The sequence below is a fragment of the Heterodontus francisci genome, chromosome 10 (genome assembly GCF_036365525.1).
Source record: "Heterodontus francisci isolate sHetFra1 chromosome 10, sHetFra1.hap1, whole genome shotgun sequence".
Lineage (NCBI taxonomy): Eukaryota > Metazoa > Chordata > Chondrichthyes > Heterodontiformes > Heterodontidae > Heterodontus > Heterodontus francisci.
Window position 1 is genome coordinate 42604260 of NC_090380.1, and position 13564 is coordinate 42617823.

The 13564-nt window shown below is 40.1% G+C and overlaps 1 protein-coding gene across 5 annotated transcripts in view; it reads right to left on the minus strand.

Moving 5' to 3' along the window:
- Window positions 1-676: 676 nt before the first annotated feature.
- The window catches only part of ltn1 (listerin E3 ubiquitin protein ligase 1), a 169624-nt gene continuing 156736 nt past the window's right edge, over window positions 677-13564 (minus strand). For all 5 annotated transcript variants that reach the window (XM_068040504.1, XM_068040503.1, XM_068040502.1 and 2 more), the window contains 3 exons: window positions 8304-8498; window positions 3183-3350; window positions 677-986 (listed from right to left, as the gene is read on the minus strand). In XM_068040504.1, coding sequence (XP_067896605.1) covers window positions 924-986; window positions 3183-3350; window positions 8304-8498 — 426 coding nt within the window. In that variant the 3' untranslated portion in view covers window positions 677-923. The remainder of the gene's footprint in view (window positions 987-3182; window positions 3351-8303; window positions 8499-13564) is intronic.

Genomic DNA, 13564 nt, shown 5'->3' on the forward strand with positions numbered 1-13564 from the left:
ATATTTTAGGGACAAGTTTTACCACACAGCCTCATGAATTAGGGGATTGCACAGCAAAGTGACACTCCTGCATCCAAATAGATTATCATGGTGGTGCAGATTCCCATTTACATTTCCATTGTTTGTTCTGGAGGAAAAAAGCTGGACAGTTTGTTCAACAATGATCAAGTATAGAAATTGATGGCCATCGTAATTTTAATATGAACATCACTCTATACAGGTGACTATTGTGTGTGGTTAAAGAGAGACTTAACACTGTAGGGAAAACAAAATTGACTGGTGCCGGCATTACTCATTAAAACTACACAATACTGCAGTTAATTATTTAGAATTTTACTACTGAACAAGATTCATGTCACAGAATATTTTATATTATAAGGAAATTAACAGTAATGATTTTAAAACCATCTTGTTTTTTTGGGTGGTTTGCATGTTTGATTGCCTACTGTTGAGTAATAAGCAGGCACTATCCCACAATATGGGAGGAGAAACAAAGTAGGAGTCATTCTAAAGCCACATTCATGCACTTTGCAGTAGCTGATCCACAGTAGCACCAGTGGAGACATAGAAGCAAATTGCCACACAGCCAGAAAGACAAACTTGGGGGCATGGGGGTGGACAGAAGAGGGACTTCATCTTAAAATAAGGGAGAAAACAATTCTACAATATATTGTCATTCATTTCAATGATAAATTTAATTGTGGAAAATCACTGATGCTTTTTATTAAATGTTGACACAAATACTCCAAGATTACAGTTTTGGTATGAGAAGCTAACCATACAAAATTCCACCTCCTGCAATATTCAAATATTGCCAGTTTCTGACCGCCATAAAGCCCTTGACTGATGAATTGTGCTTCATGACTACAATTCTCCTAGACTCCACTAGGCAGTCACAATAACAGAAGAAAAGCCAAACTATCTCAAAAGAACATCTCTCGACATAGTGGACATGAAGACTTGTTGCTGGAAGTAAACCATCGGTACTGTAAATATAAAAATTTCAGAAGTTAGCAAACATACTGTTTAATACTGTTAGAGAAAAATATAAAAGCATTGCAGAAATAGTCAAGAGATTTACTCAACCCCTTTCAGAACTTATAAACAAAGTTTGTGTTCCATATGTAAACACACAATCGAATACTTCCTCATTTTAACTTCAATTATCAATTAAAGCCAAGGGAAAGACAGAAAGTTTCAGCATCATAATTATACATACACCAAAATTCCAGAATGGTTTCCACAAAGTGGAGGTCAAAGGATGCCATTAACCAGTGTTGCTTTGTGCACACATAGGAATGGATGCAACATGAAGAAAAAAAATGTTTTACGCAGTGAGTGGTTAGGCACAGTGAGTGGTTAGGATCTGGAATGCACTGCCTGAGAGTGTGGTGGAGGTACATTCAATCGTGGTTTTCAAAAGGGAATTGGCTAAGCACCTAAAGTGAAAATAAATTGCAGAGATATGGGAAAAGGGCAGGGAGTGGGACTAGCTGAGTTGCTCTTACAGAGCATGGACATGACAGGCCAAATGGCCTCCCTGCTGTACTGTTACCATTCTCTGATTCTGTGACATATATTAGAAGGGCAAAACGAAAAGTACAATCCAAGGGATATTACGGAAATGTAATATCGTTCATGATGATTCAAGAAGAAGTGGGGCTCCTTAAAGCCAAAATATACATGTTGACAGCACTTCATTATAGGATAAAAAGGTTAATTTTATAGTCATTAATCAGGGTTACAGTGGAATTAATGCAGTAGCAAAGATATCCAATGAAATGATAATTTAAAACTTTTGTAATTAATATTCATGAGGTATAATGATCCAATGGAATAAAAGTCCTTTTTGCCTTAACCTCGATTATGAATAACTTCTTGATGCAGCTTACAAATTAACATTTTTATTCAATTAGGTCTAGTGAAATCTGAGCATTTTATTCACCTTCCTAAGCACTAGCCAAGCTCAGAGAACAAGCCCTAGTCACAGCCTTTTACATATGTAAAAATGTCAAAGAATTGATCTAGTTCCATCAATGGTGTGACCAGTTCAATCTTAATATTGCAGGCTTTCAAAAGGTGAACAATATTCAGTTTAGTGAGAATTGTTCTCACCTCCAAAACAGGTGATGGGAGCAAAAAGGAAGATGAAATAAGGTAAGAAGATTTTTGTGTTAGTGAAGATGAATTAGATGGAAAAAATAAACTTAAAGTTAAAAATATAGAAGTATATGATGGGGATAAGGGGCAATGTGATGTAAAGTGCTTTCTTTGTTTTTAACTAAAAATTGCATTTTAAACACTTATTTTAGTTAAAACAGGGTGATAGTTATTATAGTGATAAAACTATTAATGCTATTTGAATAGCCTTACTATTATATCAGTGTGTAAACTGAAATCTTACAAAGCTCATCAGCCCATGGAGAATGGAATTCTCCTGGTTTGCAGCTGTCTAAAGGTTAATAGTTTTGGAAGCACATTATAGGCCATTTAAAAATTTTAAAAAGTGTTATTTTAAGAATTCAAGGGAGTGGCTGTCACATTTGCATACAGTCAAAAGGTGAGATTTATGTGTATCAGAGAAAAAGACCAGGTCAGATTTCAAATCCCAACTGGTTCCTTAATGGTCTTCAAAGAAGGGAATCTGCCACCCTTATCTGGTTCTGTCCACACATGACTCCAGTCCCGCATTACATGTTGCCTGTTAATGCCCCCAAGGGCAACTAGGGTGGGAATAAATGCTGCCTTGCTATTTATTGTCTCTTGCATCCAGAGAACAAATGTAAAAAAAATTCTTGTGGACTGTTCAGTTGTTTACTACCATGTCAATCCTTCATAACAAACATCAATAACTGCACTCCGAAGAAAATTTAAAACTTAGTGTCTGAGAGGCAATTCATTGCAATAACATAGAGGTGAAGCACAGCAGATACTTGCCCCATTAATGCATTATACATCATACAAAGTAGTCTAAAATGCATTATTAGTGAGAGTACTCAGTATTAAAAAAAGATGAAAGATCTTTCGCTGTGCACTGCCCTCCTGATATGGAATCTGCAACTTTTAAACCTAGTTTGAGGAACTAAATGCTCAGACATAAAAATGGATCTGCTTATTTAATCTGATTACTAACGTTGTTTGACAATTCTAAAGATAGTTTCTTTTTTATTTAAACTTCTTACCAAGCAGGCTGAGTGGAATTTCTTTTTGCAGGTTCTGCAGGCTTTCTTTGGAAGTGAATAATTAGAACCATGAATTACTGAAAAGCAGATCATGCATTCCTCAGTTCCTTCAAACCGTTTATCTACATTGCTCTTCCACAATGCAAGGCCTTCCATGATGCTGCCATTCTATTAAAAAGCAACATGAAGCAATAAAACGTGCACAGTTAATTAGGAATATTGCAGGAACGACAATGATTTCAGTTTGTATTCAAGTTTTTAAACCATTTTAAATGAATATATCAACAAAATAAGTAAATATTAGTATAAGTAATTACTACACTGGCTGATACCATTTACATATAAGATGAATGATTTAATTAACTGGAAATTGTCTCATGTTGATCTATCATCTTGCTTTACCTTCATTTGGCAGTCAGTCTGCACAACTCAAATTAAACCAGGCAGAAAATTAAATGAAATGAAAACAGAAAATGTTGCAAATGTTCAGCACGTCAAGCAGCATCTGTGGATAGAGAAACTGGCCTTTCATCAGAACTGGTCAGCAACCTGAAACATTTGGGGGCAAGCAGATGGATAGGTGGTGATGGGTTAAAGTGTTACAAAAAAAAAATTCCTGACACCAGCCCATCTACTTCAGATTTTAGTGGAGGTGGGACTGGGGATGTGGGGCGGTTGACTAACCTGCTTCAAGAAAGTGGACTGGCACTTTAAATATTATAATGAGGCTGCAATGCCTCAGGAAACCCAGCAGCTGCATCCAGGTGATAACTGTCGGATACAGGATGTTAATTGCCTTCCACTTACCTGCTGGTTTCAGCGTACCAGCCTGGGCAACCCTCACAACCTGGGTGAGGAACCTATCAGTGATCTACCAACAACCCCCCACCGACTAGTCAAGTAAGTTAAAATCCAGCCCATTTACTCTGATTCTCTCCCCACAGAAGCTGTCTGATTTGCTGAATGTTCCCACCATTTCTGTTTTATTTCAGCTTTCCAGCATCTGCAATATTTCATTTTTCTTCTATTAAAAAATTACAAGCATGTTTATGCATATGGATGTATTCCGGCATAAAAAGATTTTGCACTGTGGTGTAATATGCTGTTTAAAAACTACAACGTCTCCAATAATGTCGCTCAAAGATAGTTCAGGACCTGCACCTGGTTTCTGGTGCTTATTGTGGTCATGCAATAGTTTAAACGTGTTTACACAATTTACTGAAGCATTATATCACATGACTGAGGCAAGGTAAAAACAGTACTTGAGAGATCCAGGCTACACGGAGTATATATATCACATCGGAAGCAAGTAGGTTTAGTTTGTTTTCAAGCCTCCCCAACACCACTTACAGATATAAAAACAAGAAATGCTGGAAATACTCAGCAGGTCTGGCAGCATTTGTGGAGAGAAAAACAGAGTTAATGTTTCAGGTCAGTGACCCTTCATCAGAATTGGTAAATGTTAGAAATGTAATAGGTTTTAAGCAAATAAAGCGGGGGTGGGGCAAGAGATAACAAAAGGCAAGGTGTTGATAGGACAGAGGGTCACAGAGAATAACTGACCAGAAGGTCATGGAGCAAAGGGCGGCACAGTGGCGCAGTGGTTAGCACCGCAGCCTCACAGCTCCAGCGACCCGGGTTCAATTCTGGGTACTGCCTGTGTGGAGTTTGCAAGTTCTCCCTGTGTCTGCGTGGGTTTTCGCCGGGTACTCCGGTTTCCTCCCGCCACCAAAGACTTGCAGGTTGATAGGTAAATTGGCCATTGTAAATTGCCCCTAGTATAGGTAGGTGGTAGGGAAATATATAGGGACAGGTGGGGATGTGGTAGGAATATGGGATTAGTGTCGGATTAGTATAAATGGGTGGTTGATGGTCGGCACAGACTCGGTGGGCCAATGGGCCTGTTTCAGTGCTGTATCTCTAAATAAAATAAATAAAATAAAATAAAAACAAAAAAAAAAGACAAACGGTATGTTAATGGTGTGCTGAAAGACAAAGCATTAGTGCAGAGAGGGTGTTAATTGACAGAAAAATGAACAGCCCTGGCCCAAAGCACAAGCATAAAAAAAAGTGGGTAGGCACATGGTATGAAAAAAATTAAAATATAACAAATAAAAAATAATAAAAAAAGAAAAAATAACTAAAAATAAAAAGGGGGGCCCGTCATGCTCTGAAATGATTGAAATCAATGTTTAGTCCGGCAGGCTGTAGCGTGCCTCATCAGTAAATGAGATGCTGTTCCTCGAGCTTGCATTGCTGTTCACTGGAATACTGCAAAAAGCCCAGGACAGATATGTGGGCATGAGAGCAAAGGGGTGTGTTGAAATGGCAAGCACCCAAAAGCTCGGAGTCATGCTTTCGGACTGAGCGGAGGTGTTCCGCAAAGTGGTCACCCCATCTGCGTTTGGTCTCCCCAGTGTAGAGGAGACCACTTACAGATATTTTACTTAACATGGTGGCCTTGCAGTATTTGCTTAAAAAGCAATCATTTTTGTTGGTTCTTCCCTTCTCCTTTCCCAAAGCCTTTTTTCCACAATAATTTAGATGTTCACAAAACCTAATTTTCTTTGTTAATTCCCATAGTGTATTTATAGCTGATATAGTGCTGCACCAGAAGGCCTCCAACGACCAGTGCATTGAACAGGTGGTCATTTGTCATGGTATAGGCAAGGCTGACTGAGGCCATAATGTCCCCTTTTCTTGTGACTGTTGTTGAGGCACAATTACATGGGGGGCCAGCAGCCCTCCAGTATTTTGGCTAAATAGTCAATATTCATGCGAGAATCTCACCAGCAAGTGCTGGCAAACTGTTTGACTGTGGAAGGGATCAAAATTAAGCTGAATTCTGTTTGCACGCACACTTTGGAAATGGGGTCAGTGAATAACAATCAAGAATTGGAACCCCAGCTGATTTTTCCTCATATCTAGTACAAGAGCACTGAGCCCAATACAACTGTCCACAGAGCTACAGGGCTGGATTTTGTTTTCCCCCAGGCGTCGGGCTCTGTGGCGGGGAGGGGGGTGGGTTCCTGAAGATGCCTCCAGGAGAGGGCTGCCATGCACCCCGATGCCGGAGGCGGTGGCAAGGGCTTGTGGCGGCCCCCCACCGCTCAGCGACAGGAGCCCAATTTGATTATTCAAATAAATTACAATGAATGAATTAATGAAGTTGACGTCGCCTTCTGACGTCCCACTGCGATCTTCGGCCCAGTGGCCACATTCCCACATCTTCAGAACCCCGTCTGGGGAAACGAGGTGCCACACTGGTTGGAAGGGGGGAGGAGGTAAGTTTATCAGTGTGGAAGGGGGGAGAACGTGTCAAATTAACATCATGGGTGTAGGGGATGGTGGGAAGGGTTGTAGTTGAAAGTTTGTGCAGTTTGTGGGGGGGAAGAGGAGGTCAGATGGTAAAGGTAAGCCTTTTGGGGGGAAGGGCAAATCATTTAATTGTTAGTGGTGGGGTGGGAGAGATGCAAAAGAAATGTATTTATCTATTTTAATTCACTTTACCTTTAAATATGCCAGTAGGGCTAACAATCCTTTAAAAATGGCAGCTGCTCCTGTGCACAGGCAGCTGATGCCAGTGCCGGGACGGACAGCCCACCCGCTCCATGTGATCGGGGGGGTGGGGGGGGTGACCCTTCCCAGCTATTTAAATGAGCTGCCGTGATGGGGCCATTTTTCTCGCCTGCCAATTCAGCCCACAGTGTCTGAGATTCGTTAATTCAATGGAGACTAAGCGTTGAACCTAACAGCAAAAAATGTCAATGCAACTACACCGCCAGGAAATCTACTTTAATCTCGCAGTACATTTTTGCTGAAGTTATTGAATGGAGTGAAACAATCCCACTTGCCTGTATAGTTAAGTGTTGTAGGGGACAGTGCCTTTACTGACTAGGCCATCTGGGAAGCTAAAGGACTTTCTTTCACCAATTTTCCAGCTCATTAACCAGATGAGCTAGCCAATTTTATAGTCAAGCTGTTCCTAAGGAAACACAGGTCTTTTAGACCCAATTTTAAAAAATCATTATGTCAGAACAGGGAGGAATTGGGGCGATTGGAGTGAGGAGAAATTTTAAAGCTATGTATGAGAGCTAAAATACATGTCAGTTACTCACAAAATGCCACTTCTAAGTGCAGAATGTTTATGGGGATGACAGACAGAAATATTTAATGTTTTTTTAAAGAAACTGGTATACAAAGATAGGATATGTTAAATTCAACATAAATTAAAAGTTAAAATAATAAAAGTGCAAGTTGGGAAATAGGGAAGACAGGATGAGCAGACACACTCCTAATGATGGCGTTTTAGCAGAGTTGAAAAAATGACAGGCCCAGGAAGACTAATTCTCCTGAGTTTTCAACAATCTAAGGGAGATTATTGTTTCTCTCAAGGTGACAAGGGATTGCAGGTAGGCTTCAGTGATGTGCTTTTTGGTTCTTTTACTGGGATTTCCATACAGTGTAATTAACTTGAACAACTCAATACAAGATCTGTCATTGACATGTACTATAAAATATATTGTATTTTTCAGTTGCTTTCTTGTGAACAGAGGAATTCTTTCATCCAAACTGCTTTCTGGGGTGGGTTTATAATTTACTTGATACCCTGCAAAAGGTATTGTTCTATCTAACTTCCTAACAGAAATAAATACATGTACAAGATCCTAAAACAAAGGCTCTGATGATATTTAAGGGTCCTCCAAATTTCAGTTTGTCCTAGCCAGCTTAAACTGGGAAAAAAAAAGACTGCAGGAAATGCCAACATGCTTGTGCCTCTCCCAGTGTCCAGTTCAGATGGATTAAAAGAAACGGAAGAACATGTCTCCTGCCTTACCCCTGGACAGGACATGTGCAGGCCACAGGAGAAAACAATTCCAAAATATTAAGTGAAGCAAAGGAAATAAGTTCTTTGAAATCAATTTACAGAGCAGTTCTGATGAAAGGTCACTGACCTGAAATGTTAACTCTGCTTCTCTCTCCACAGATGCTGCCAGACCTGCTATTTCCAGCATTTTTTGTTTTTATTACAGAAAAGTTAAACTGGTTACATAATGTCAGTTGTGTTTAACAAATGTATCAGTTCATTAAAATACCCTACTGTATATAAATATACAGTACCTGAAGATTAAGAAATGTATTTAGCTGCAACATCCAGTTGCGCCACTGTTGAACAGCCACACCAACCCGTTTCCCACTTTCTACAATAATTGACCCAAGAGGATAGTTTGTTGGTAACTGTATAACAAGCTCAATGAATATGTCATCCACAGAATAGGTAGCAAGTACCTCTCGGGCCACAGGACGAGCTTTCACCTAATGGGAAACAAAAAAAAACATCAGCAGCTCACCTGAATGGTGCATGCCAAATATTTATAGCTTTCAGAACAGGCAACTTTGTTACAATGGTATTAGTAGCTGGAAATATACGATGTGTTCCAATCACATGATGAGTCTTAGAAGTTTTTCATGTTAATCCAAAAACAAGGTACAATTTTCCTGAAAAGCAGAAGCATTACTCGCAATAGTGACTAGAATTATAATAGCAATAAATCTGAAACACAGATTTGTGATTTTCATGTGTTTCTGAGCACAATAGTAGGATCAAGAAAGACTGGCTAGGATGGAGGTTGATGAGTTATACTACCAACCCAATTTCCCCAAATCTGTGGAAGTACTACTGGTCGTTATGGATAGGTGAGAGAAGACAGGAATGGTTTCCCTTTTTCGCCTCTCGACTGACGAAGACAGCATGTTGTTTTTTTTAAGGAATAGGTGTTTCTTTTAACCCGAGTGCTTTGATTGTCAAGAACAGACAAATGACAGGTTTCTCTATGTTTTAAAAAAAGATAAATGTTTATTATACAACATCCGAAATATATGCAACAACACCCATTCTCACACTTATACAGATACACACACACACACTCTCTCAAAAAAAGGCAGAGATTATAAAGATTATAAAGTGAGTTACGGCTGATGATTTTAAACAGTTCTCTGTTAAACTTGCTTTTCCCTGGGGTGTAGACGTGAAACAGTACAGGCTTGTAATCTTTTCCCTTGTTCTTGAAGAAAGACGTGGGAGGTTCAGAAAGACGGATGCGCTGTTGTTTACTCCTCTTGTTACATTCCAGCCAAAGGTCAATGGCGAAGTCCTGGTATGATTTCTCAGGTAGGGAGTTCAAGGCCAACCTCCAGTTGCTGCCTACATGTAGTTCAAAGCTGGTAATCTTAGGCAGGGTCCTTTCTCTTTGATGGCATAGATGGATCTCTTTTGTAGGCTCAGAATATACCTTTATTAAAGCTCCTCATCAGAAATCTAGTTTATGTCATGTGACCATAGGTTTTCTTTCCAATGTCCTCATAAATGGTTTCTGATGGTGAGGCCATTGTTAGACAATGGAGTCTGGGTGTCATTCATTCTCATCGCACCTTGATAAAGTAGGGCTTTTTCACAACCATTCTTTGGAATTTGAGTTTGGAGTCCAAAAGTATGTGACAGTATTACCAACCCAATCAGTTGGCGAGAAGCAGCCATTACCATAGAAAAAGTCATTTGCACTTTAATAATTCCTCAGGGATTTATCCAGAAAGGTTGTTTGTATTTTAATCACTTAGAACCATAGAAAAATTACAGCACAGAAGGAGGCCATTCAGCCCATCATGTCTGCGCAGGCCGAAAAAATTAGCCGCCCAATCTAATCCCACCTTCCAGCACCTGATAGAGTACTTCAGGTGCATGTCCAGGTAACTTTTAAATGAGTTGAGGGTTTCTGCCTCCACCACCATTCCTGGCAGTGAATTCCAGACACCCACCACCCTCTGAGTGAAAAAGCTTTTCCTCATGTCTCCTCCAATTCTTCTCCCAATCACCTTAAATCTGTGCCGCCTGGTAATTGACCTCTCCACTAGGGGAAACAGGTCCTTCCTGTATACTCTATCTAGGCCCCTCATAATTTTGTACACCTCAATTAAGTCACCCCTCAGCCTCTTCTGTTCTAAGGAAAACAACCCTAGATGATCCAATCTTTCCTCATAGCTGCAACTTTCAAGCCAAGGCAACATTCTTGTAAATTTCCTCTGTACTCTCTCCAGAGCAATTATGTCCTTCCTGTAATGTGGTGACCAGAACTGTACGCAACTGGCCTAACCAGCATTTTTGCAGTTCCAGCATTACATCCCTGCTTTTGTATTCTATACCTCAGCCAATAAAGGAAAGTATTCCATATGCCTTCTTCACCACTCTATTTACCTGTCCTGCCACCTTCAGGCACCTGTGGACACGCATTCCAAGGTCTCTCACTTCTTCTACCCCTCTCAATATCCTCCCGTTTATTGTGTATTCCCTTGCTTTGTTTGTCTTCCCCAAATGCAATACCTCACACTTCTCTGGATTGAATTCCATTTGTCACTTTTCTGCCCACTCAATCAAACCATTGATATTATTCTGGAGTCTACAGCTATCCTCTTCACTATCAACTACACGGCCAATTTTTGTGTCATCAGCAAACTTCCCAATCATACCTCCCACATTTAAGTCCAAATCATTAATATTTCCCACAAACAGCAAGGGACCCAACACTGACCCTGTGGAACGCCACTGGAAACCGCTTTCCAGTCGCAAAAACATCCGTCCACTACTGCCCTTTGTTTCCTGTCACTGAGCCAATTTTGGATCCAACCTGCCACATTCCTCTGTATCCCATAGGCTTTAATTTTTCTGACCAGTCTGCCATGCGGACCTTGTCAAATGCCTTACTAAAATCTATGTAGATCACATCCACTGCATTACCCTCATCTACCCACTTCTCTAAGACTTATCTAGACATGAAAGTTAGCTCAAGGTTCTTGCAGTTTCTACGTGTATTGCCAGGAAAGGAAAGGTCACCTGATCTCTTACTCCATTTTGTTTTCAAGAAAAGTGTCCGTTTCGGGTTTGCTTCATAAATTCACTTTATAGTTCATAATTTCAGATTGCGTGGGCGTGACATGGTGAAAAAGACAAGGCCAATGCAATACTGTTTTTTGTGACATTGCTGAAAAGATCAGCTCTCTTGGCATATGGTGTTTTGCAGTACTGATTGTAGTTCTACAGCTATACGAGTGGCTTAAAAATTTAAATACAATGCTAAAAATGTGAGTGTACGCAAACAATATCATCACCAGTTGTTTTCTGGTTACCACAGTGTGAGGCTATTGAGCAAATGTTAATGTGTATATATTATATACACACACAGTTTTTTATCAGCGGAGTAGAGAAATTAAGAATTTATGGAGATACCATAACCACAGCCCTGGAAAATTTATATAGAATCCCCACTGCTTATAGAGGACTTATTGGTGTTAACGAGATTTTCCCCTATATATGAGGTAGATAGTTAAAAGGGATACCGCTGCTCAAACATCAACTTCACATTCAGAATCCCAAGTTATACTGAGTGTACATCACAGAAACAGGCCATTTGACCCAGATGGTCTATGCTAGCATGTATGCTCCACACATGTGTTAACAAATTAGAGTGTATGCAGTTTTACAAACTACTTTTAAACCACACTTTCTACAGAGTTAAAGAAGTTAAAATAAATAAGTTATACATTACATAGAGGCATTTATGTCACAGAAAGAGGTAATTCGGCCCATCAAGTCCATGCTGGCTCTCCACAGAGCAAGCCAGTCAGTCCTACTCCCCTGATCAAACCCCATAGCCCAGCAAGTTTATTTCCTTCAAGTGCCCATCCAATTTCCTTTTGAAATTATTGATTTCTTCTGTTTCCACTACGCTAGAGGGCAGCAAGTTCCATGTCATTACCACTCGCTGAGTAAAAAAATGTTCTTCCTCCTATCCCCCCTGCATCTCTTGCCTAAACCTTCAATCTGTGTCCCCTAGTCCTCATGCCATCAGTTAATGGAAACAGTTTTTCCTTGTCTAACTTATCTAAGCTGTCATAACCTTGTACACCTCTATCAAATCTCCCCTCAATCTCCTTTGCTTCAAAGATACAGGTTATAATTGTGCACAACTTTTGTTACGACCAAGTGAGAAAGGGGTCTAGGGACTGCCTCTCAGCCTTTTCCTGGTTTGGCCGTAACAGGGTTTAATTTTTAAAACACCGTGTTATTAGCTTCCCCTCAGTGAATCCTTGTTCACTGCTCCCAAATCATAATGGCAAAGAAATTAACCAGGCAGGTTTTCTTGGATTTAAACAAGAAAGGTGTAAGGTTATTCACCTTAAAACTCTAATTCGGTTAAAATTACTAAAATATGCAAGGCGACCACGCGAGCACGCATACGCGATAAACACACACACAAATAGAGACAGAAAAGGAGAAAGAATCAAGGGGAAAGGTTTGAAGCAATAGCTGGCATTCATTTACTGTCTTTTGAGTTCAATGTAAAGTCTTTGACTGCAGTTAAATCTTGCTGTCTCTTTGGGGCCCAGTGCACACTTTCAAACTTGTTTCGATTGTTTTGTCTTGAGGCTTAGTTTCTTTCATGGGTCCCGGTCTTTGAGTGAGAGGGAGAGAGACAGGGAGATACTGTCTTCTTGAAATCCAGTTGCAGTCTGCTTTTTTCTCTGTAGCACAATTCAAGCCAAACATGGGCCAGCAGGCCAGTCATGTGACTAGCTCCTTTTTTTGGAACAATCTGCCTGGCGAGGTTTTGTGGATTCTTTCAATCTTAGGAGACATCCTCAGTAGGGGGCTGGAATGCTGACTTTCACATATTCAATGCCTTTTGATTAAAATCCATTTGGTTAATTGAATCAGGGAGCAGTTCCATTGTCTTCTCCAGGCAACTGTCTTTTAGAATGCAAATGTTTCCAGCCACTGTCCTTTTAGAATGCAGGTGCCGCCATGTTTTCAGTCCAGTAAGAGTTTAAAATTAATGTCCCCTATGATGAAATTAATATGCCTCAATCTTGGCTGGTGTGGTTTTCCTCACACTATATATCACAGTAATCCTACGTGTTTACGCCTGAGAACTCTGTCCAAGTTTACACTGTTTCTGGCAGTATGGGCATCAAACATTGTCCATTTTCTTTAGCATGTCGCAGAATGGCTCTATATCAGTGTGCCGCAACTTAACACACCACAATGTCAGAGCCACAGAGCCAATATTGGTCAGCATTAGCATAATCTCTTTGTGCTTTTCATCAGGATCTTGCTCTCCCTCGTCATCATTTTGAATCAGCATAGTACTGATGTCCTCCCTTATGTTATTGGTATCAAGTTTCAGGCAGAGCGTTGTGGTCACCAAGATGACACAGCTAAGTGAATTCTTTTTCTGACATCCCATCTGGTGCTGCCATCCACATTGCAGCAAATCATGACAGAAATTCTCTCCTTAGTTTTTATTTGGCCATGCAGAGATTAACCTTTG